Here is a 23,726-nt window from a genome sequence, read left to right on the forward strand (position 1 = left end):
CATTATCTACAGATTTTCTGGGATATATACTTATATATATATATATATATATATATATATATATATATATAAAATCACACATATCATATTCAAGTTCACATAAAACTGTGCCTAAATAACTTATTTATATCTCAAAGGTTTTTAACATTTCTGTGGAATGATTTTTTTGTGTGATTTCTGTCACACACTCCACAAAACACCATCTTAATTATGGAATTTTTTTTTATCATTTGGTCTTTCCTTACCATTGCCACACTTTCTCTAGGAGTCACCAAGCTCTTCAACCAACTGGACAGTTAAGATACGTAAAACCAATATTGTTTAATTATGCTTGGGTATTGCAGAACTACAATACAGTGGTTTGGGGAAGGAATAATATAAGAAATGAGTTTATTTCTCATCTAGTAATGGCAACCAGTACAACAACCAGCATGCTGCAATATAATAAGGAAAAATTATTTCTGTTCTGGTAAATGGTGTGGTCTCCCTTTGTGGCTGCACAAAGCAAATGAGCTTGGTCTTTCTAGGTCTCCACTGAAAACAGACACAAACAAATTTATATGGTTTACTAAGTATCAATTTCATAAGAAGAAGGATGTATGGGGAAGTTAGTTTGAACTTCAGAGAAAGAACTTGATGCTTGGGATTTTAAGAGGAGCATTTTGTTCCTTTTGCTCTGGAGTTAATTTTGAAAAAAGGTATCATTCTTGCACTGGTTTTTAGGCAGTTCAGTTCACCTTTTTCAGTTTACTTGGGAATTATCTTTGTAAACTATCTTTGATTCAGTGATGAAATACAAAATTAAAGTATGTTCTATGCTTGCTTTGTAACTGAGAAGTTAGACTTTCACTCAAAGAATATGTGCTATCTGAACATGTATTTGTTCCTATCAACCTTCTCTTATGACACCACCGAACACCCTGGAAAGCCTTTCCTACTGAGAAAATATAAGCATCTTTCAATGAGCGCTTCCCATGACAAGCCCACCATCTTCCTGAAACAGAATCTATCTTGTTTGAGTATACTGAAAGGTAAACAAAACTTTCTAGTCATCTGGTGATGACCTTAGAGAAAATGTTGCTGCTAGAGCAGGCAAGATAGGAAGTTCAGGATTTTAAATTTGTTTTAAATGAATCTCAGAAGAACAGTACTTCTGTAAAATTTGAGGGCTTTTGTTCCATGTGCTCCTCAAAGCACCTTGAAAAAAAATCACGGAATTCTGCAACAACTCCCTCAGATGCCAGAATAATGCCCCCAGATCCACAGACTGAGAGTTCAGTGTGCTTTGCCTTTACCTCTCAGTACTGTACTCTGCCGTTCTTGAAGTCAAGGGCCCATGAATGAATCACACATCAAAAGCATCCAAAGCATCTGGAAGTACCCGAGGCCATGTGCATGAAGTGTAAAAAGCACATAACCCACTTTGAGAAGGTGTTCATCCATTAATGGATTCTCAACCTGAAGAAAAGCAGATCAAGAACTCGGCAGCTTTAGGTGTCAGAAAGGCAGTTTCCATTCTAAGCGGAATGGAAGTGTTATCTTAAAAAGTATCTTAGAAGCACTTTCCCTCCCTTTGACCCATATAAAATCTTTGGAAACCTTGTTAAATGTCCAAGAAATTGCAATGTTTTTCAAATGGCTAAGATAGTTAAATTCCATTCTGGTGACCTTCTACACTGTAAACAGTGTGTGTAATCTTAAATTTGAAGAGGAAGTCTCTAAGGAAAACCTCATTAATGTGTTCTGTAAGTGCATGCAGTTTTGCAAGTGCATTAGCATGGTCACATAGGAGTGTCATAATGTGTCACGGAGTTTGGCATGCTGCATCTGATCTGATCTGGCTGTCGGGAGGTGATCTGGAGGATGGCGGATAGAACTCCAGGACAGGCTGTCAGAACACGTTGTCCGGGGAAGGCAGGGGAAATGAGTTGAAAGTTTCTTCCTCGTCTCTTCTCAGCCACTGTTTGACATGCCATGAAATGTAAACATAATTCCCTTCTCTAATAAAACATTTAATGTTTTTATAATCTGTTATTCATTTCCAAATCATAATGGTAAGAGATCTGTAGCTGATCCATGGAATCACACCACTTTTATAGTATTTTCAATTACAATTTTATTAAAGAGTGAAAGATGTTTTGTGAGAAGTATTGAGAAATAGCTATTCCAAAACAACTGGGAAGCTGATTTTCACAATATTCTAGATTTGTCTTCCAACCGTATAAAAGCCAGGGGTTCCACCAGCTAATTATGTGCTGTTACACTTTAGTTTCATCAAAAGTCAGTTATAATACAGACTAAATACAGAGTGCCTGTTTTCTCTGTATCTTTCATTATTTAACCTACATTTGCTGAATACCCTCTTATTCAATAATTATCTAAGCTCTGTGGTCCCTTTCATGACTCTCTCTCCCCATCAAGAAATCTTTTCAGACTTCTGATCATTTGGTTGTGGCTCTGACCCTCTTTTTGAGAAAAGGTCCCATAAGTTGTCTTGAAGAAAAGGTTTTGAAGGATATATCCCTCTCTAAGGTACCAGTAGTACAGCATGTTACTCTTGTATAAAACTCTCATAAGAGAGCAGAGGTATCTCTAAAACACTGCAGCTTTCCATTGCTGAAGAATTCCTCTCACTAGGACTTACACTGCCACTATTATTCTCCCTTGCTGTTTAATTCTAAGAGCGCAGTAATATGTGATATGTATTTCTCTTGCTCTGTCCTCAAGGACATACTAATGTGCTGCTGGGTTAGAAATACTTTCTTTAAAAGTATTCAAATTCTGGAAAGTTATTTTTTTCAGGGTAGCTGCAACCTGAGAACATCTTTCTGTAGGGAAGAAAACAGTTCAGAAACTTCTTAACTGTTTAAATGCACTGCTGGGTTTTGTAATTTAACTTTTTTTATTTTAAGTTACAGTACATAATGATGTATGAGCTATGAATTTCAAATAAATAATGTAGAATTGTAATTTTGTCTTTCTTTTCTGTAGTCAACTTTTATGATAAATCTCAGTTTTTGAAAAGCTCTGTCTTGCTTCTATAACTTAGGCATAACTCATGTTACTCTTTTGGGGGGTTTTAAGTTTACTATAGCCTGTTGTCCTTCTTGCCTGGGAAATGTCTTCAGGGAACCATGTGAATCACAGAATTGTTTTAAGTTGGAAAAGACCTTTTGAGATCATCAAGTCCAGCTATTAACCTAGTCCACCACTAAACCATGTCCCTAACCTCTACATCTACATGTCTTAAGTACCTCCAGGAACGGTGACTCCACCACTTCCTGGGCAGCCTGTTCCAGTGCTTGAGAACCCTGTCAGTGTAGAAATTGCTCCTAGTACCCAGTCTAGACCTTGCCTGGCAAAACTTAAGGCCATTTTCTCTTGTCCTATTGCTTGTTACTTGTGAGAAGAGAGACTGACCTCCACTTTGCTACAATCTTCTTGTTTTAACTCCTATTTGGCTGGATTTGGCTGGATTCTGTATCAGATGCCTTGTGTGGATTGGTGGAGTTTTACACTTGGTCTCCCCCTTTTCCAAATCACCAAGAAAACTATCTGCTTAAAGGGTAATTATATAGCTGTGCATGTTCAGTCATCTGATGTCTTTGAAGAAAAGTAGTTGGTTATGTTGCAGTGTGTGTTAGTTTTGTTAAGTGTCATGTGAAGGCTGACAGAGATCACATTTCTGTGTTTTTGCTGCTCAATCCAGATCATAGCTTCTAGAGGTAATAGATCTCTGCAGAACCTCACTGGAGCAGGTCACCAAACAGTGCAGGATTTCAAGATCTGGTGCACTTTTATTGCTATAATATTCTTGTCATGAAAGTGATGGGTTTTGTATTGTGATTTCATATATCAGTGTGGTTTTATGTCTAAAAGCTGAGCCCTATTGGTAAGCTGGATGCCTTTTTCTAAAAAGCCAGTTTTTTCTTCTTAGAGATGAGTTGTTTGAAATAATAGGCTTCTGGGTGTATAGATTCATGTATGCTATAGTGAAAAGACTAGATGCCTGTATATGCAGAACAGCTGGAGTCCAACAGTGGTAACTGGAGGGAGGCTTTGCTGAGGGCTCCAGATAGGAGAAACTCCCGTGAGAAGCATCATAAAAATTTACCAGAGTATGGTTCAATCACGAATTCAATGGATTTGTCCAACAGAATGACACCAGTAACCAGCTACTACCCTCGGCCAACAACAGGTTACATTTTGCTCTGAGGGTAGGTTTTAAGCACCACGTTTGCTGTTGCATCTCTGCTTTTGGAACTGCTAGGCAAGCTGCAAATGCTTGCTAGATGGACTGTGCCTCAGACCACTGTAGCCCAGTATAGCATTATAAAACCCAGAACAATCCAGCTAACTGGATCAAATCACTGAGGACATCTGTTTACTACTCTAAAAAAAAATCACATAGTTCTTTTTCCCCCTTCTCTTAAAGGAATGCAATAGAAGACTGGGATTTTTTATCACATCTTCCCTGAAGCAGGTGTCTACAGACAAGTTGTAAAGTCCTGGAATGTGGTTTGTAATAGATGTGTGTAAGCTACAGACATCTATGTATTCGTTCTTTAGTGAAGCAGAAGGCATCTCTAACCCCACTGTAAGACTTCTGGTGGTTCAATTCCATACTCATCGGTGATGATTCAGGTTTCCTCATAGCTGCTTTCTGACATCTGTGGGATATACATTTGCATGAATGTCCCAGCACAATTTGGGAGTGACACCAGGAGTCACAGAGTGGCACTGTGCTGAGTAATCACAATCTTCTCGATCTCTCATGACCAGCTTACAAGGAGGAGCTGGGTATTTTGGAATCCCAGTGTTGCCCTAGAAAATCATTGCTGTGGAATGTCAGACCACAAGTGGTAGAGCCACGTGCTAGGTTTTGAATGGCACTCAGCAGTGGAGTGTCATGGCAATCTGAGAGAAGCTTCTGTAGCAGCTCTTGTTTTGCAGTTCTTTGGTCCCTCCAGGTCCAAGCTTAGCTGCTGTTACTAGAAGTCCTGGCCTTGTATGCACATGAGATACACCTGACCAGCTGATTGGCATCACCTTGCCTTTTAAAGAGGCAGCATCTTGTCATCGCTGTGATATTGCCATCAGGAAAATAACCCTTTAATTCAATCCAACTTTTCTTCAGTGATGTGATTTTGAAGGCTTCCTCTTTGCTATCTTTAGCGTGGACTTTCAGATGCAATAGCCACTTATGCTCCACATTATCCTGAGAGGTGGTGCTATTATTATTGTCCTATCTGTGCTTCATTTGTTGAGAAGTGGAGGAGCAGAGCCCTCAAGGGCTGGTCCCCAGGCTCTACAGCAGGAGCCTGGGAAGGATGCATAGTTCTTTCACTGAGCTTCAACATTAATGGTAGCACTGAAACATCTCAGTTAACAGTTTTATGCTTATAAGCTTTTAATTTTTAAGCAAAGTATGACAAAATTTAGAGGGACAGAATTTAGACCCAAATACTTGGAAATACTTGAAAGTTAATTTCACTTTAAAGCTCTTTAAAAATATTTTTGGTGAGAAAATGTTTGTTTTCTCTGTGCAGTATGGTAAGGCGAGGCCTATAAATTGGTTGCCTGTTTTCTGTCTTAAATGTATATATTCATGGTAAAGGTCTTTAGTGGTACTGAGTCTTTTTTTATGTTGTGCTCTGTAGAAAATAAGACATGAGGACTTTTAAAAGCTGTTGTTTTTCTTGACTTCACCTACATTAATCTTATTTAGTTTCTGTAAGGGGCTATTTTGTAAGCTCCACCGAAGGGTAATGTTTTCTTTTCCAAAGTGTGTGATTCTTCTATTCAAATCACTGATTTTCACTGTTTCACTCCAGTGGTTTAGTGCTTCCCAGGCCTCAAGGAATGAGTTTAATTAGAAATGCTGAATAAATTCTGAGACATGATTCATCTTTCTTGTCACTCAGACGTAAGTACAAAAGTGCAATTTTAAGATGCTCTTAAAAGCCTTGTGAGAATGGCTTCTTCCATATAACTGGGAAAAGAGTCACATGTTAATTTGGAAAAAAAGGATTTTACCTGTCTGTTTTCAGTTTAGCTAAAAGATGGAGGACTCAGTCATATGTCCTTGAAGTCCCTGGTATGTTGTGTTCAAAATACTGAGCTATGAGCAGTACTTAGCACAAACATTCCAAATTAAAACTGTGCAGTGGAGCTTTTTTAGATTAAGTAATTGACTTGGCAAATTGCAAAACTATCCCAGATTTAATATGATTTAATTTGCCTCTGGCTTTTTGTATTTTCATTTGCACATACAGAAATCCATTGAAAGGAAAATGTCATTCTCCAGTGATCCTGACTGTTGCAGTGCAGAGGTCCAAATTTTGTCATGTCTTTTTCTCTGAACCAAGAGAAGGTATATTTCTGAGACATAGCATCATGAGGGGAAGATAGGGAATGCAGAAAAGGAAAGAAGTGAACTCCAGAAGGTTGGGTTTAAATTTAAAACTTTGATTCGGTATGCCCCAGTAGCACTGCCAGCAGTACAGAGAGCAAGGGTATTTTGCCATTGTATATACCCTTCCAGCTATTAACAGATGACAACAGTGCCTCACAACAGCTGTGGGAAGAGGGGTCAAAGTAGTTAGTACCTTGCTCAAGGAGAGCTGTAACCCAAACGAAGCTGAACTGCCTGACTGAGAGCCCCATACTGAATCCTGAGATCTCTTCCTCCACTCCAGCATATGAATAAAAAAATACAGGTTGTTTAGCACCTTCCTTATATAGACACAAAGAAGTTAAGGACAAATGGTGGCTGTAGGCAGTTCCCTGGATTTTGTCATATTCGAACAGATTCCAAATGTTATTTTAACATAACATTAAAAGAAAGCCCTTGCTATTAATTTCATATTTACTACAGTTACACTGACCCTAATGATTTTTTTTAAATTAATTTGACAGATGTCACAAATATTTTAAATACAGTTTAATATCATTAAATATAAACTTTCCTAGAAAAAAGAGTTCTATAGAGTGAATGTAGGATAAATGCAAATGTTGGATTCTGGAAAGTGAAGGGTGTTGCATATTAGTACACAAGATAGGTGCTAGGGAATAAACTTTATGGAGCAACAAGGTTCTCCTTCCCATGTCTTGTCAGTACTTTTCACCTAGAAGTACAACCTCCCCTCTAAGGGAATCTGCTTATTAATTTAGCTCTTAGGTATTATGTATAGTTGGTGACCTTAGAAACTTTTATTTTCTAGATTCATTTATTACTTTGCTCTCATGTGACAGCCAAGAGCCTTTGAGAAAGCTTTGAGAAGGAAGGGTAATAAAGCCTTTGAGAAGGAAGGTTTGTTCCACTTCCCTTGAGACACAATCTTGGTTTATGTTAAGTTTGCACAATTTTTTTCACCTTGGTGGCCCTAGTTCTGCTTGGAAGAATGGCAAAGTTCTTTACATTGAATGATAACTTGTGAAGCAGTGCAAATACATAGTTATCATCCAGGCAAGCAGAAATATGAAATGAAAGATCTGAGGACTAGATTCTACTGGATTCCAATACTTCATAAACTTTAGAGCTCTGGTAGGGTCCCCAGCTGGAATATAAATAAAGCAAACTCTTTCAAAGGTTTATAGCTCTATACTTAGTTCTCTCTTACTTCCCTAATTTACGATGCAAATTCACAAGCTGTGATATGTGTTGGTCACAGAACTGATGGCAATAATTTCAGAATATGAATGAGAGCATTTGGGTTGCTGTTTACATTTGTTTCACAAAGTCAGTTTTTTATCTTTGCATCATTTAACCTCAGAAATATGGCTGGGTTAGGCAGGCAGATGGAGCCTTCTGTGGAACAGAACGTTTGCTTTCCATAACTTCATTAGTTTCTTCTATGAAAAAACATACCATTAGCTTTCCCTCTGCTATTCCTCTGCAAGAATACAAATCAAAGTAATGTAAATAAAAATAAGCAGCATCTTCCCTTTGTGAAAGAAATAAGGATGCTGGGACTCAGAAATTCTTCATTTTATTTTGGCTCTATAGTGACTTAGATAAAGTGAAGGACCAGGCAGCAAGCCTGCATAACACTCAAATATCGTGTAACCCTGGTTTGCAGACTTTCATTACTGCATGTAAACTTTGCTTGGTTTTAGTTGCAGATGAATTTCTCTGTGCCTAACTTTGATGCCTTTGAATTTCAGTTTCCATATCTGTAAAATGGGAGAGAGATGATAAAGCTTTCTCCAATAGTTGTCAGTTGCTGTGAGTTTTCTTTGGCCTGAAGACTATGGTAATGAGTCCTACTATTGTTTGCCAAAAATGAAATCCATTGTAAACAGTAACTGTGTGCTAACACTTTTTTGTGTTTGATGTCCAGAATACTTTAGACTAATCCAGGTATAGCTTGGTGTGATTTAATGGTCTGTGCTATGTGGGAGTTCAGATGAGGTAATGACAAAGGCTATTTCAAATCTATACCCCAGGAAGCCTTTTTTTACCAGGAAAAAAGAGAACCTTCACTTGTTCAGTTACTGGTGACTCTGAGTTAAGGCACTGCCACTTTGTGATACCAAATCAGGATCATTCTTTCATTGTGGTATGACTGGCTGTAACATCCCAGGCTGCACTTGTTTGAGAACTCTCTTGAGACTTTTCTGAATTGATGGGTTTGTATAAACAGAACTTAAAGACTATTGTCATCATGTTTCATTTTCTGTTTTCACTTGACTTGTGTCAGCTTTGCTGAGTTTATAGTAAATATTATTTGTGATGGCTTCTAGTGATTGTTTGGCTTCTAGTGTATTTATGGAGATAATTTCAACTGCTTGAGTACTACTTTTACTGCCCAATGCCCCCAGGCCTCCTGGTATACAACACATACATATTAAGCATCATGTTAAGGACTGCCAGCTTTAAGGGAATTCATTGAGAACAAAAAAGATAGAAAGATTTTCTCAGAAAAGATAAGTAGTTTTGCAGCCCATGAGAAATGAAACTGTTTCCTTCTGCTTCCAGAAGGGTCCTGTCTCTTACAGCCAGCACTGGGGGTTGAAAAAGCTTCTGTCCTCCTCTCTGGCAAAAGGTTTACAGCTAGGGCACTGATTGTGAGCCAGGGGCTGAAAGCCTTAGCTCAAAAGGAGGTGAGTAGGGAGCTCAGTTCACCTTTGGTCTCCTAAACCAGGTTTGGGTCCAAGCTGTCTGTCAAGCTGAAGAGAGATCTTAGACTAGATCACTCAAAGGACATGGTGAGTGCAAGTGTTACAAACAAGTTGGCAGCTCCTGATGGGATTGTTAAGAGAGAACAGAATCTGTCCTTTAGTGTTTGAAAGGTTAAAGATAAGGCTAAACATTGTCTACTGCTGTGAAGAACTTCCTCTGAGCACTGATACAGAGGTAATACACCAACTGTGTTGTTCTGCATGCTGCCGTACTGCTGAGGCTGTTCAGGTACTGTCGATGGGGGTGGCTCTTTGCAGGTGACCAGTCCAAATCACTTCTTTGGATAACACCTTCAGAAATACAGAGGAATGATGAGGCTGGTGCATCCTGGAGCTTCTCATCCTATTGCTTCAAGCACTCAGGTTTGTCAGTTTTCTGTGTTGATTTTGGACCAAAAAAAAAAAAAAGAGTTGATTCATCATTATTTGTTTGTGTGTCTCTAATGCTTTTTGAAGAGCTTATTTACAGAGGTGTCATCTTAATTTTGCTAATTTATCATACACAGGATTTGATTAAAATGCCAAGGAATTCAGTTAGAAAACTAGTCTTCCCCTCATGCATACCTTTTCTCTGTCTGGCTGTGGTTTGTTTAGTTTGCACTGTTCTGAGGTTTTGGGTCTGCCACAGGCTGGGGCTACCTTTCTGGAGTTTGGTGTTGAAAAGCTCTTTGATAAACGATATGAGAGGAACTCTGAATATTCTCAAGTATTCTGAATGGCAGATGGATTTGAAATGTGCTAGACAGGTCCCTCAATAGTCAGTGTTTTATTATGCTTGAAGTGATGTGGAGATAGTTGAAATACCTTTGTAACATGCTACTGATAAGGACGTGTGTAGTGTATATATCCTTATTTCTGTCTTAAACCTTTTTGAAAATATCAATTGCCAGTATTCTGGATGGTTTTCTTTCACAGAATGTAAATGGTTGGAGCTCCAGCTTCTTTTCTTGGCTGAGAAAAGGTTTTTTTTCTTTCTGTTTTTCTTGGCTGTCACAGGACATCATGCTTGTGTAGCCTACAATAAGTGTCTATTATTTATATATATCTCAATGAAACTGCTGAATTCCTCTTCTTTTAGATGTTAAGAATCGCACTTGATTCTAGGCAGGCTTCACAGTTTACATTCATGCCCAGAGCATACATTTTCTTGTCAGGGTACATTTCTTTTTATGTGTTTCTTTTTTCAGGAGCTTTAAAAAGGAATATTTTACTCAGCTGGTGGGTCAGTGATTCTAACTTAGTGTTTCATTAGTTTTTATTTCCTCTGCTGAATGCTAGAACTGGAGTTGCAGAGAAGTTCATCCAAGATTTTCTGTCTTTTATTGGAGAATTAAGCTCTTAATAAACTTGGCTAATGTATTTCTAATTTGGATCATGTTCATTTATTGTACCATTGAAAGGAAGAATTCACAAGAGAGGCTCAGGTTTATGTCAGTGTTTTTTTCTAAGGTTTCCACAGCCAAGGAGTCCCTGACCACCACATACGGCTCAAGAGTCTTTCCAACTCTAGTGACTTCAGGTAATTCCAAGAAATTCTGTTCTGAGCCTGGCGTTCCGTTGTTCCTCCATGGGTCCTTCATGATACCACTTCTTCCCTAGTGCAATATCTGTAAAACCAGATGTAATTAAGCAAATATTAGATTGATCTCCATCCCACTGCCAACTTAATTCCACCTAAGTTGCCTGTGTCTGTTTGCAACAGTGGAGAAGGTTGGCTAATAGTAATAGTCTTTGAAATCCTGTATTCTGGAAAAGTTCTGTTTCCTCCGATTATATGATACCAAATAGGCAGGCAGAGGTGATTGACTGTACTGCAATTCAAGCCTTTTCCCCAAGTCTATTTCAAAAACTCCTGATGCTGCCAGTCATGGAGTCAATTTCCACTGTAAGAAGATAAAACATTTATGAATTAAATTAATGATGCCAATAATTTTGCAGTGTTAAATTTGTGATCTGAGCATGAAAGTTTAAAATTATTTCCCAGTCAAATCCAAAATGCAGCTGTGGGTTTCTCATAGTGAGGACTGAACAAACAAAGGTCCTAGGGAAAACAGTACCCGTGGTATGATGCACTATATCTTGCTGGTTTGAGTAGCAGCTTTTGTAAATAGCTAAGGATTTTGTCTACAGTTTATAAATAACTTCCGTACAACAACAGCTGCAGCGGAGCAGCTCGGATTATGCAACTGCCTTAACAGAGTCTGGGCTAAACTAGCCCAGTTGTGATCAGGTTGCATATTTGTTACCTGGGAGTTCAGAAATGAGCCTGAAAGAGGCAGGAAATTGCTTCATAGGGGTAACTGAGATCCAGATAGTCAGGAAGAGAGTTGCAGTGGGTGAGAGATCTGCCTGAGAGAGGACTGTGGTATTGAACATTACATTCGCAGTGATGGGAGCTAAACTCAGCAGCAGCAGGGTCTGCAGTTCATCAGTTCTGACATCCAGTAGGTGTCATTGCAGCCAACTGGGATTATCAACCACAGGAGGCAGGGAAGATTTGTCAGGGTGCAGGGTGGGAGAGAGGGAAACCCAAGTCAAAGTACATGATTTCAAAGCTGTGAATCTACAAGCACTTTCGGAAAAAGGATGCTTCTTATATTTAAATTTGTCTAAATACAAAAACTGTGATTTCTCATCATCAGCCTCATGCTTTTGAAGACATCTATGTTTAGTTTACTGCAGATTAAAAAAAAAAGTAAAAAAGAAGTAAAAAAGAAGTGAACTTTTCTATCCCTCCCTATGAATTTGGTTAGATTAAAAATGAGTGCACTTTCTGTGCAAAGGAAAGGTACAGTCTACAGTTTGAACTGTGATGAATTATTATCAGGAAGGTTATTTTAATCTGTAGTGGTTGATCTACAAATGGCAAGTACTGCCTTGGGAAAAGTAGTTTATCATGGGGCATAAAGTTGGAATGGTAGTGTTACGTTCAGAGTCATGGTTTTATCTTAAAGGGACCTTCTCTTATGATTTGGCTTAATATAGAAGCAAATCGGAGGACTCACAGATCTAAGAATAATTCGTATAAATTAGAACTGCAAGTGTAAGACATATCTTCATATGGTGACAATGATATAAACCAGTATCTAAAGAGAAGGATTTGAGATTTCAGGTGGCAGAGTTTTGCATTACACAAAATTGATTTTTTTCTCTTGTGACAACTCCTAAGTTTACAAGATGATGTCTGTGGTGTTTCTGAATTACAGTAAGCAGTTATTACATTATGTGTAAAGATCTGGCCTATTCCTTTAGAAGGATCCTCAAACATCTTGAGAAATTGTCTTTTTATTGAAAACCAGGAAGCAGTTTATAAACATGCCTCCAACATCTTTTAAAATCCAAATTATTTTTAGATAGATGACACTTATCCATCCAGGACTGACCTGGGTTAGTTTCAAAAGATCAACTTCTGTCAGTGTTATTCAAAGGATTGCGTGGTTAAGGCTCAAATTTGGTGTTTGGGAGTGCAGTGTATTGCGCGCACACACACATGCATAGAGACCAGTGTATTTGGGCTAAGACTAAAGGATGTAGATTCTCTTAAAGCACATTTTGAAGTGTTTTCCTCAACACTTTCACAGCTCCAGACTATAAACTGTTTAGACGGCCTTCCAGAATTTATTTACAAACAGTACAGGGTACAGCAGAAGCAGCCATATGTGACCACTGCAGATGAGTTATTCATATTAGCATTTACTAAACAATACTACCTAAACCAGACATATTTTGAGCTTAATTTAGAAAGATGTTTGGCCTGCAGCACACTCTGTCCAGTAGCCCAAGCAAAGGCACAAGAAGGTGGCACAGCAGATAAGAAGCTCCCTTTAGTCTCCCTAGAAAACTCTAGGGCTACACAAGCAATTAGTGCTATTTCTGTGGAAACAAAGATGTACCCTGAAAGAAAATTCATGTGAAATAACAATAACAAAAATAGCTTAAAATATACTTCAGAAATATTGGGCCAGTTCCACAGAGATATAAGTAAACACAACTTAAAAGGAAAGTGGAGCTGTTTATCAGTGGAGAGATTTTCAAAATGGAATAAACAGTCAGCCCTTGCTGTGAGGATACAGAATCCTTCCCCTGCAATACTATACTCTTCAAGTGAGTTCAGAACATGGTCAGACTGACTTGAAAATCTTTTTAATTAAGTGCCCTGTTACAGTTCCTTATAACTGGCAACTCTGGTTGCTTTCAATCTATTAATTGCAAACAGATACTTTCCATCAAAAAAACTTTTACTTTAGAAGACCTTAACAAAGTGACAACCTAAACAGTTTCCACTGGATGTGTAGTTAAGATCTTCTCTGAGTCCCAGAAGACAAGAATATTCCAACTTCCAAAGTAAAAATTGTATACATGGGGTGAAAAGGAAAAGCAGCTGCCAGGTCCTGGTACCTGTTAACTGACGTGTTTTCTTCAGACCAGGAGGTAGTAGTTTAGCAGTTTTGGTGATACACAGAACCTGTGATTCCACCAAGGAGGTGAAAGAGCCAGTCCCAGAGCTTTCAAGATTCCCAAGAAGCAGCTACTATCGTAAGTGTATTTGTGGGCTTCCATCTCCTGAGCATTGGTGCCTATCACAGTGGGTAGAAATGTCACTTCAGCTTCAATTGTTTCTCTGTGCCTGTGTTTGATTTGCAAACCTGCTGTGCTCCTTTCCCCCTCTTCACGCATCCTTCCAAGGACATCTGTAAGAGAATACAGGACAGGTGGTTTTCAGTGAGAAATGGACAGTGTTGTCAGAGAGCTGTATGAAGCTGGTTTCTGAATACTTACTGTACTTGATCTATCACTGTGCTAGGTTTTGTGCTGACAGGGCACTGGTAACAGGTAGGGGGGCACACCTCTTCCCTGCATTTTAAAAGCCTAAAATGGATTAGCATCCCTCTTGCACGAGTGTGAATTTGTTGATATTAGCACAAACAGTGGCATCAGGATGCACATTCTTGCACCACTTCCAATTGCATACAAACAGTTATGCTAAGCTTGGAGGGTAAAACCATTAACAGTCAAAATAAACAGGTAAGTATTGCACAAGTAAAACAGCAAACAAATGTAGTATCAAAAGAACTAAATTATACACGTATACAAATGATTTATCCCTTAGAGATTACTTTGACTTGGATCCAAGTCAGTACTTGTTCTTGTCTGAATCTTTCTGTTCAGTTTTATTTCAAATCCTTTCTCTGAGCCCTGAAGAGTGTATTTGAGATGGCTAGTTTGCTAATGTGTTATCACGGTAGCTAAAATAAATTCTGATCCCTTCCTGTTATGGAAAGAGAAAATTGAACACATTCCTTAAAAATCACCATTTGCATGTAGCTTATAGATAGTATCTACTCAATGGACAGTGTACTTAAATGTTCAAAAGAACCTCTTCACTGAAAAATAAGTCTTAGGTTTATTATTGCTTGGACTGGAAATCTTTCATGTGGTACTTACTCAGATCAGGTTTCTCTCTGTGTTGATCAATAGTCCATCTCCTAAAACTGAAATACTGGCCTGATAAATGTAATCCTGCCTTTTAACTTAGATAACTCTTTTAAGCTCAAGAGATAAAGGTGCTAGAGAATCTCTTGTGCACTGCAAAGATTATTTGCAAGCTTAAGTTGACCCTGTACACCTTGGCTTCAAAAAGTTTTATATTCACCTGTAGAAATGTTAAGGAGGTAGTAAAGAAGCTGTTCTAACATATGTTGGTTAAACAATGGATGCTAGGAGATCAAATTGCAGCCAGCGAGAAACAGTTTGCGTAAACATACTGATTTTTTAATGTTTTGCACAATATTTGAAACCTTTAGCCAATGAGGATGTGTACTCTGCATTTCAGAGATTTTTAAGTAGCAGGTTGAAGTCAAAAATTATTATTTATTTATTAAAATCTACAGCTTCCGAGATAGAAATCCTTTTAGATCTGTCTGCATCTATTTTTAACTCTTCTCTCCTCATATGTATGTTACAAGTGTGAAATAGTATTTGGTGGCAAACAAATAATTCAAATTCTGACATAACCCCGAAGGAAAATCTAACAGAGATCACTGACAGAAACAAAAGTTCTGCTGATATGCCTGGCTGCTCAGTACTGCCAAAAAGCTGTGCAAAGCAGATACAAAGGAATCAGCATAAAGACCATCTTTTGATAATTCCCACATTTCTGGGAATGCTGAGATTAATAATTAAAAAATAACAAAAACCAAAAGAAAAATCTCTCTTGAGGGGCCATAATTGCTTTAAAGTTGTGTCAGCCTGAATTTAAGGAGATGATCAGCCCTGGCTAACCAGCTGTAGATCAACCTGCTTAAGCAGGGGGGGTGGGCTAGATGATCTCCAGATGTCTCTTCCAACTTCAACCATGATTCTGTGAAGACCAGAATATTACTGGGATGTGAGTTGGAGTGTTCTGTATACAAAAACAGCCACTCAGGAGACATTTCCTCAGATTAATTAGTTATTTTTTTACTATTATTGTATTCAATAATACCCAATAATGCCCAATAAACCTGTAGTATCATTTTATAGTTGAACATGCAGTGGAACCTTACTCAAAGCAAGGCCAGTAACTCAGCCTTCCAAAATAAAGAGACAAGATTATTTGTTTTTAAAAACCCATTTATTGATGTCTAAAGCATGAAGCCCTCATTGGCCCAAGGTGCTGTGTGAATGGCACAGAATTCTGTGTGTCAGCCTTTCCAGCACTGAGCTGTAGACCATGCTGAGGAAATGTGAGTTTTTAGCAAATACTGGTCGAAGAACAAAGGGGAAAACAGCAGAAAAAGACTAATACATTTATTTTCAGGAAATTATCTGACTTTGGTTATGCCAGTTACTAGTTACAGGAGAAAAACATTTCATTCTTTGATTCTAGTCTTTTACCTTGGAGCCTGTTGTTATTTGCACGCATCAGTGTTTGTTCACTGGTATATACATATCAATATATATGTATAGTTCTTTTTTCCTTAGTATTTTAAATCCAAATTATTTAGTAGGATACACAGTATGCAGATGCCATCAATAATCATTGTTTTGTAAGCATTAACTTTCCATATTCTCACAAAAATGCTTGTATGATTTTTGCTATGGAAATCCCAGCTTAGATGGTTCTTCTAAGGTAGGGATTGATCATGATTCTGGAGTGTAAAATTTAACAAGCATATCATAATTTAGTTAACTGCTTTTAAAGAGATTCAAAGTTTTGAATTGTAAGTGCTTAAATTCTGAAGTTCCTGTTATCCCTGCTGATACCAGGTGAAATTACTTAAACCCAGAGAAAGGCCTTAGAATTCAGAAACTGAGCAAGAGATCAAAATTTAGTCTTTTGGCAGGGGAAGGGAACGTTTAAAGCATGCTTACACCAGGATGGCAGCATGAACATAATAGGCACAGCCTCTAAAAGCAGCATCTGCATAAGCTGTAAGTCGGTGGTGGAAGGCTCAGTGAAGACCGTGAGTTTGACCACTTCCCTGGGCTAACTGTAACGGGAGGAATTCAACTGGTCATGAGCTTGTCTCTGTTTCTCCTAGTTGCCTCAGAATCTCTTAGAGTAAGTACTGTGTGACAAGCTCTCCCTTTGTTTAGGCTTTCATTTGTTGGGGAAATAAAGGTAAAATTCCATTTACCTCTCAGATTCAGGTGGATAATGGGTTCCTTTCCTTTTCCTTGTTTGAGGGGGGATTTTTTTTATTTAAGGAAAGCTTTTGTTGTTCTTCTAAAATTCCTAAGAGTTTTCAGGGATGAAGATGAAAAAAGAATTGTTCCTACTGAACTAAAGGCTTTTTCCCCCTGAGTATCCCAAAGACAGGAGACAAAATACAGCAAATCTTTCTGAAAACACAAATGCTGACTCTTGGCAGAGCACGAACCAGGCTTCATCAATCAGGAGACTACAAGCAACACCATGAGGCTTACACAAACATTCACACACGCCTGCACACAGACTCTGTGCTTATCTCGCCACAGCACAGATTTACTGAAAAACTTTAGCATCATTCAGTTATCTGCTTGCTTTTTTAAAGAACATTTCTGTACAGCCTGTATCTGAATCTCTCTAAAAGAGGTTCAATTTTGTGAACTGTAAGGGCTTAAACTGAGGCAAAATAAAACAAAAAAAGGTTTTTTTTTACAGTGATGTAGCCTTATTCTGGTGTTGCTTAACAAAGTAAAATGAGGACTTAACCTTTGTAGTGATATATAGTATTTACTTTAGTATCATATGTAGGTGTGGCTATTAGAGAAAAAAGAAGGGGAAATAGTTGCAACATCTTCTTTTTAAAAAGTACAATGAAGAGTGATGTTAATTGTAATTATTATTTCAAAACTGCTGAGCATTAGCTTTTTATTTACCCTGAAGCAGCTTTTTCTTCCCGCAAGAAACTGAGATGAATCTTAGTAGAGTGCTATAGCAGTATAAAGTGATTAGAAAATCCCCACAGCTGATAAAATAAGAAGGGGACACTCCCCAAAATCTCCCTTCTGTGCTTTTATTAATGGTCATGCTCAGTAAGTGACCTCATCACATAGTGCAGATTGGAAGTGAGGGGGTCTGTTGGGAACTAGAGGTGTTCCTAGTGGCCTATAGACAGTTTGGGGAGACAGTAGTGATATAAGTCCTTAGGATTCTTAAAGCTGCATCAAGTACTGCTCTGCGTGGTAAAACAGCCTACAATCCAGAGTGGAAAAGTAAGCTAAATCTGTACTCATCTGGGCAAGTACTGTATTTTCAAGAGGTATTGCAGCCACAGAGTTATGCTGGTATTAAATCCTGAGCCTGCTGGTCTGTGCAGAGAGGGTCTCCCCTGTGTCTGTCATCCTAGGCTAACCAGCCTTTCTGTGAAGGTGTTGGCTTCTCAGATCAGCCTGCAGCATCTGGAATACCTGAGTGGGAACTGCAGGGTAAGATCCAGTTGTAGATAAAGTTGTCTTATTATTTGTGCTTTTAATGAGCTGGCTTATGATACTTTATGGTAAGTATGATAAAGAAATAGCAACAAAGAGCAGCTATATCCAGTTACTTGTAGTTTTGATTTTCAAAACACTTGTATTTTTTCTTTGGCAAAAATGGGGGAGTGGTAGTGGCACTGGATGAGAGGAAAAACTTAGCCTGAAGTACAGTTTCCTTTTGCCAAGAGCAAAAAAATTATAAAAACAAATTCTTGGCTGAAAACTTTAAAGGATGGGTTTGGAATGTTATCTTAAGGGACGTTACAATCTTGGAGCTTCCAGTCATACCCAAGATAAAGCACTTTGTTTATACATTACCCTACTTCATGTACAATGGCTTCTATGGTAGGCGAGCTATAAGTATTCATCCTGGGTTTGGCTGACATATAATTTACTTAGATGTTTGATTTGTTGTGGTTTTTTTTTTCTATAATCTGTTATGCTTATATGACACACGACCTGCATTTTTGCAGCAAGTGCTAATTAAACTGCTCAGACAAATATTATGTTATTGCTATAGGATTTATTCAGGTGTAAAGGCTGATGAAGCCAAGAGAAGCAGTAGAAATACATAGTATTTAAATCAGTGTGATCTGGAGCAAAATCCAGAAGAGATTTTTTTTTTTGGTAACACCTTTTGCATCCACTTTAAACTTTGATTTTTAGATTTTATCTTTGTGTTTTGTTTTAAAGACAATGAGACTTCTGGAGCTGTTGGGATTAAATTAGTGTTGCCATTTTTATACTGATGAATTATCTGAAGTGTGACATTTCCAGCAATATGCATACCTGCATGACAGGGAAATCACAGTCTGAATAGTATCTAGCATAACCGGTAATTAGTTGAAAAACTCAGTGCAATACAGCAAGTTCTGAACACCCCTCTTTATTGGTGAAAACTAATCACAAAAGACTACATTTTGGGCTAGTGGGCTTAGGTAATAAAAAGTGGGTATGGTTCTGGCTTCCACTGGAGTCAATATCAGAACTCATGCTGCCTATGCCAGCAGCAGTATTTCCCTCTGCACGGCAAAGGGTGGGAGAGCTGTGGAAGATCTGTTGTCATTTTTGAGATTTGGTGCTAACTTTGATTCTCCTCAGTGCTAAGGAAATAGTTAGATTACTTCCATGAGTGCATGGCATTTCCATGCCCTTTAATTCTGCTTGGGCATTTGCTATTCCTTGCGTGACAGTGGTGAAGGACTACAGAACAGAAAGTGTGGTCTTTTAAAATAAACTTGTGTTGTTTTTGTGGGATCTGCTTGATGCTTCACACTTTTGCTTTAGCAGTAAAAGTGACTTGTGCTGACAGCTGGAGTAATTGCTTTGCATGGAATAAAACTGTCTTTGTTGCCTTACTCCAGTTCTAAAATTTAGGTGGATTCTTGCATATCTAAGCTGAAATACTTAGATAATTTTTTGCTGTATGCAATAAAAATGGTTTATATGTTCTTTTTTTCTGATGTTTAACTCTGCAGAATAGACGTAACCATTATTGAAAAGTAAAAAAAGAGAACAGACAGATTTGGAGGCAATAAATTTTATTTTTATGTCCTATTCTTTCTTTGTTTTGTTTTTTTTCTGTTAGTTCTTCTACTGCTTTTCTCAGGTCCCCTTGAAAGGGGGTTCAAGTCCCACGAAACTTCTGTAGACATTTAAAAAGGTGGAACAACTTTTTCTTTGAGAGGTGACAGAGCTCTAGCTTTAAACTGTATTGTTCTAAAGAGAGTTAGGAGCCATCTACTGGTGCACCAGTAGGGACTTTCTCTGAAGGGAGGCAGAGCTTTCAGCACATATCAGTGACTGTCTTGTCAAGACATTTGTTGCAGTTTCTGCCTGTTTCCTCATTTGAACATCGTTTAGAAAATATGGCAGAGGCCTGAAGCTGGCCACACTTGTACTGCATGCCGTCAGAGAGAGGTAGTGGATTGGGCATTTTCATAATGATCACCTTGCTTTTGAAATTGGCAAACCACGTGTTTTGAAGGTCAGCTAGAGGAAGGGATAACAGCATGTTCTCTTGTGAATCTTCTTGTCTCACTGGTCGTTTTTGTCATGTCATTACAAGCTGGCAACAACAAAAGTTCTTTTGGTTTTTCGGCTTCTTTTTCTGCAATGCTGTCTCAGAAGATAACAGGAGGATCTGGTTTTAATGCAGCATACTTGAGGAAAATAGAGATGCTGTTTAAGCTCTGTGCTGTTTGGCAGTAATAATGAGTTTCAAGAACCTTTTGCACTAGTTTGGTTATTAGCTCTAGGATTAGTTGTGTCTCCAACAATCACAGTGGGTAGCAGCTCAGTAAGGTTCTCCTCAGGAGCTCCCTGGCATGCATTTGTTCACATGGGCATTAGCACAAGCAGGTTTCAGCCAACACTGGAGAACACTAGAAGAGCCAACTCTTTCTGACTCTTTGGAGAGACAGAAAAACATACAGTAACAGAAGGATTTGGGGAGGCTTTGTGACTGATCGTTACTGGTCATTAAATTGGCATAAGGAATTAGATCATTTCTATCACTTGACACAATTATCAGATTCTGTTACACCTGAATGTGGTAGGAGTTGAAGAGATCCTGACATATCAGCCGTGCCCAGTAAATTCACACTTTACAGGCAGAAAAAGAAGTATGCATTCCTAAGAGGTTTGGGTTTTTTGTCCTGTGATGCTGGCTATCATTAGAAGACTTTTAAAGAATCATTGTTTAATTCCATTATTTCATACACAGTAGTGTTACTTTGTTAAACAGGATCTAGTTGAGACATACATGGAGGGTGAGGGGTTGGGGGGGGTTAGTGCTTCTGCCGAGAATGTAGTAAAGCTTGTGATCAGCATAAATGGAAAAACCCACATTCTTGCTGCCCGCTGGAATGCACAGCTGCATTCTCGGAAGAACCAGACAGTCCAAAAAGCTTCTCCTGTCATTTCTTTTGTTTGGCCTTGAGTTGGGTGACTGTTTTCTGTTTATTTCCTTTGCAAGACTACATGTTTATTGTCATGCATGGAGGTGCTCGTTTTTGGTCAGAGGATATAGTTCCTTTCTGGCAGCTACTGAGAAACAAGAAAATGTTATTTCCTCTGTACGTGGGATCTCTCAACAGAAACAGGTAGCTCATTGCTAAATGAAATACACATGAAATGAAGCATTCACCATCTGCACAGTTGTATTCTGCTCAGTCTGATATAAACATTGGTTTCTTGGACCAGCAAATAGCCTTGATTCATGATTAAATCCTCAGGCTTATTGTCAAGTTTACAACTACCAGAACAACCTGGCACTGAAAGCAGTGAGTAGCAGATGTGGGTAGCTGATGTTCCCTGATGGATATTAGTGTGGGGGTTCACTTGTAGCAGGAACAGGGGATCAGCAGGCTACAGCAGGGACAAAAAACATTAATATTTGCGAAAGAGGATTTAGAGCATGACTGAATGCCACACAGTGACTAAAGACTACATCCAGCTGATGATACCTGGCACAGAATAAGGATCCTAAATCCTGGGGCTCTTTCCACTTTAAGATTATACCCAGTGACTCTCCTAGATCGTGTGCAGGCTGTTGCTACTGTTTGCACAAGACAGTGTGGTCAACGGTACTGTAGGATTTTTTCAAAAACTTTTTTCAAAACGATTCATAAAACTAGAGCTCAGGTACATTAGGATAGTTTATTGTAGCTGTTGTATTTTTCCCCTTCAAGCAGATAAAATTGTCTTTCTTTCCAAATTAAAAGAGCTGCAAACAAAGGAAGAAATCTATATTATAGTGCACTGCATTGTCAGCCACAGAGCTGTAGTTTTTGGTTACATTGTTTAAGTTGCAGAGAAACATTTATCTGAAGGAAGGTAATTTAATAGGTCTATAAAATCTGCATTTTATCTCTTGTTTCTCTCCCCCTAATTTTAGCCATCCAGAGAAAACCTAAAACTGTAAAATAAATCTTCAAATGCTGCAGAAGGCTGAGCACAGCTTTTACTACATACCTTTGCAATTAGAACTAATTTACTGCCCTGTGAGATGGAGGGAAATGTGCAAGGTACTTCTTGGATAAATATACCTCAGTAAGAAAAGCATAGCTGCTTTGTAAAAGTTATCTGCTTGTGTTCAGTAAGTATCAGGGTCATTCTTACAGCTACATACCGCAGAATGTTAATTAATGGGGCTGCAGCTGGTGGTACCACTTTGGCTGCTTCAGCTCGGCCTCTTATTCCATATTTCTCAGGTTTGTATGACCAGTGTTGGATCACATCCCACCACTTTTTTCCCCCAAAGTACAAAAAGTACCTAAGTCTCTACTGGAAAACTGCCAGGCTTTCATTAAAAGAACAGAGCTGTTGTTTCTTTGCTATTTTTATCTTCTCTGCCACGAAAGACACTATGTTGCATTGGCAGTTGTATATTTTAAATTGCCGTGTGTCGTGAGACCCTTGGGTCAAAACCCAAGCTTTCTACAGCCCAATGTGGATGCCCAATACGTTGCTGAAAAAGTTCCACCGTAAACCTTGGAGGGTTGGGTTACCTTATGACTAGATCTGACCCAGTGGCAGTACTGGAGCAAGGGTCTTGTCATCTGAGGGAGCTGATTCTGCCCTGTTTGTGAGACAGAGCATCCTGACATGAAAGACAAGTCACCTTATCCCCACTGTGCAGGGTTTCATTCCCTAGGAGCTTCTGAAACTGAAACAGAAAGGAGTAAATCTCCCCTCATTGCTTGAAGTCCTTTCAGCATAGAAGGCAATTTCACCTAAATGTAATGGAATTTTTAAAATGAAGGAGTTAACTGCCAAAAGCATTTAAAAATAAAATTGTAAGCAAACTCCAGCATCCCACACACACACACTTACTTTGCCAGTGCCTTTCATTCTGACGTGTTATCATTTAAGATAATACTTTGGACTGTGAGAAGTAAGATTTCATTGCCAAAATACAGTCCGTTCCCATAAGGACTGACCCCCGTATTTATGTTTGAATGAATAATCTGGTTGGCCTCTTCTGTAATTGCTGCATTCTAAGATGGGATGTGCAAAAAGCTTGCAAGAATTAGTCTTTTTGTAGGTTATTATTACTGCAGACACAGTCTTCAGCTCCAAACTGCCTTGAAGATATTTGTATTTAACTGTACAGCACCTCAATGTGTGTGTTTACTGTAATTTATAATTCTGTTACTTAGTGTCATTTATATGTATTCCATAAATACATATATAAAAACAAATTTGAAAAACCAAGCTAACAGTTGCTAGAAGAGAGAGATGGTGGGAGGCTTAATGGAAGATGTTCTATCACAGAAAACAGTTTGCTGGAAAGTGCTCAGTTTTGAAAAATGTGACCACATTTATTCTCTATTGTTTTAAATGTTCCTTTCTCCCTCCTCCCATTGCATTTTCTTAGCTCCTCAAAATCTTTACAACACCAGGGTTGTTTAAGGTCCCTTTTATTATTCAGTTCCTACTGAAAAATGCTCTGTAGGTGAATGCCAGCTTTATTTATGTTATTAAAGATGCATTAAATCATATGATTTATGTTATTAAAGATGCATTAACTTCCATACTTAAAAAAAAAGAAAAAGCTTCAGCATCTTTGGCACTGTGTCAAATAGACTTTAGGAAGTGAT

At 38.4% G+C, this 23,726-nt stretch overlaps 1 protein-coding gene across 2 annotated transcripts in view; it reads left to right on the forward strand.

The window, feature by feature from the left end:
• Positions 1 to 23,726, forward strand: part of WT1 (WT1 transcription factor) — a 340,397-nt gene that overhangs the window by 3,967 nt on the left and 312,704 nt on the right. The window contains exon 1 of one of the 2 annotated variants that reach the window (XM_062620317.1): positions 18,435 to 18,468. The exons of the other annotated variant lie outside the window; for it this stretch is intronic. Within the exon in view, the coding sequence (XP_062476301.1) occupies positions 18,450 to 18,468 (19 nt within the window). The 5' untranslated portion in view covers positions 18,435 to 18,449. Of the gene's footprint in view, positions 1 to 18,434; positions 18,469 to 23,726 lie in introns of those variants that run through there. 2 annotated transcript variants of the gene reach the window in all.

Source organism: Pezoporus occidentalis, unplaced genomic scaffold (genome assembly GCF_034315485.1).
Source record: "Pezoporus occidentalis ecotype Australia unplaced genomic scaffold, CSIRO_AGI_Poc_V1 ctg22, whole genome shotgun sequence".
Classification (NCBI taxonomy): domain Eukaryota; kingdom Metazoa; phylum Chordata; class Aves; order Psittaciformes; family Psittacidae; genus Pezoporus; species Pezoporus occidentalis.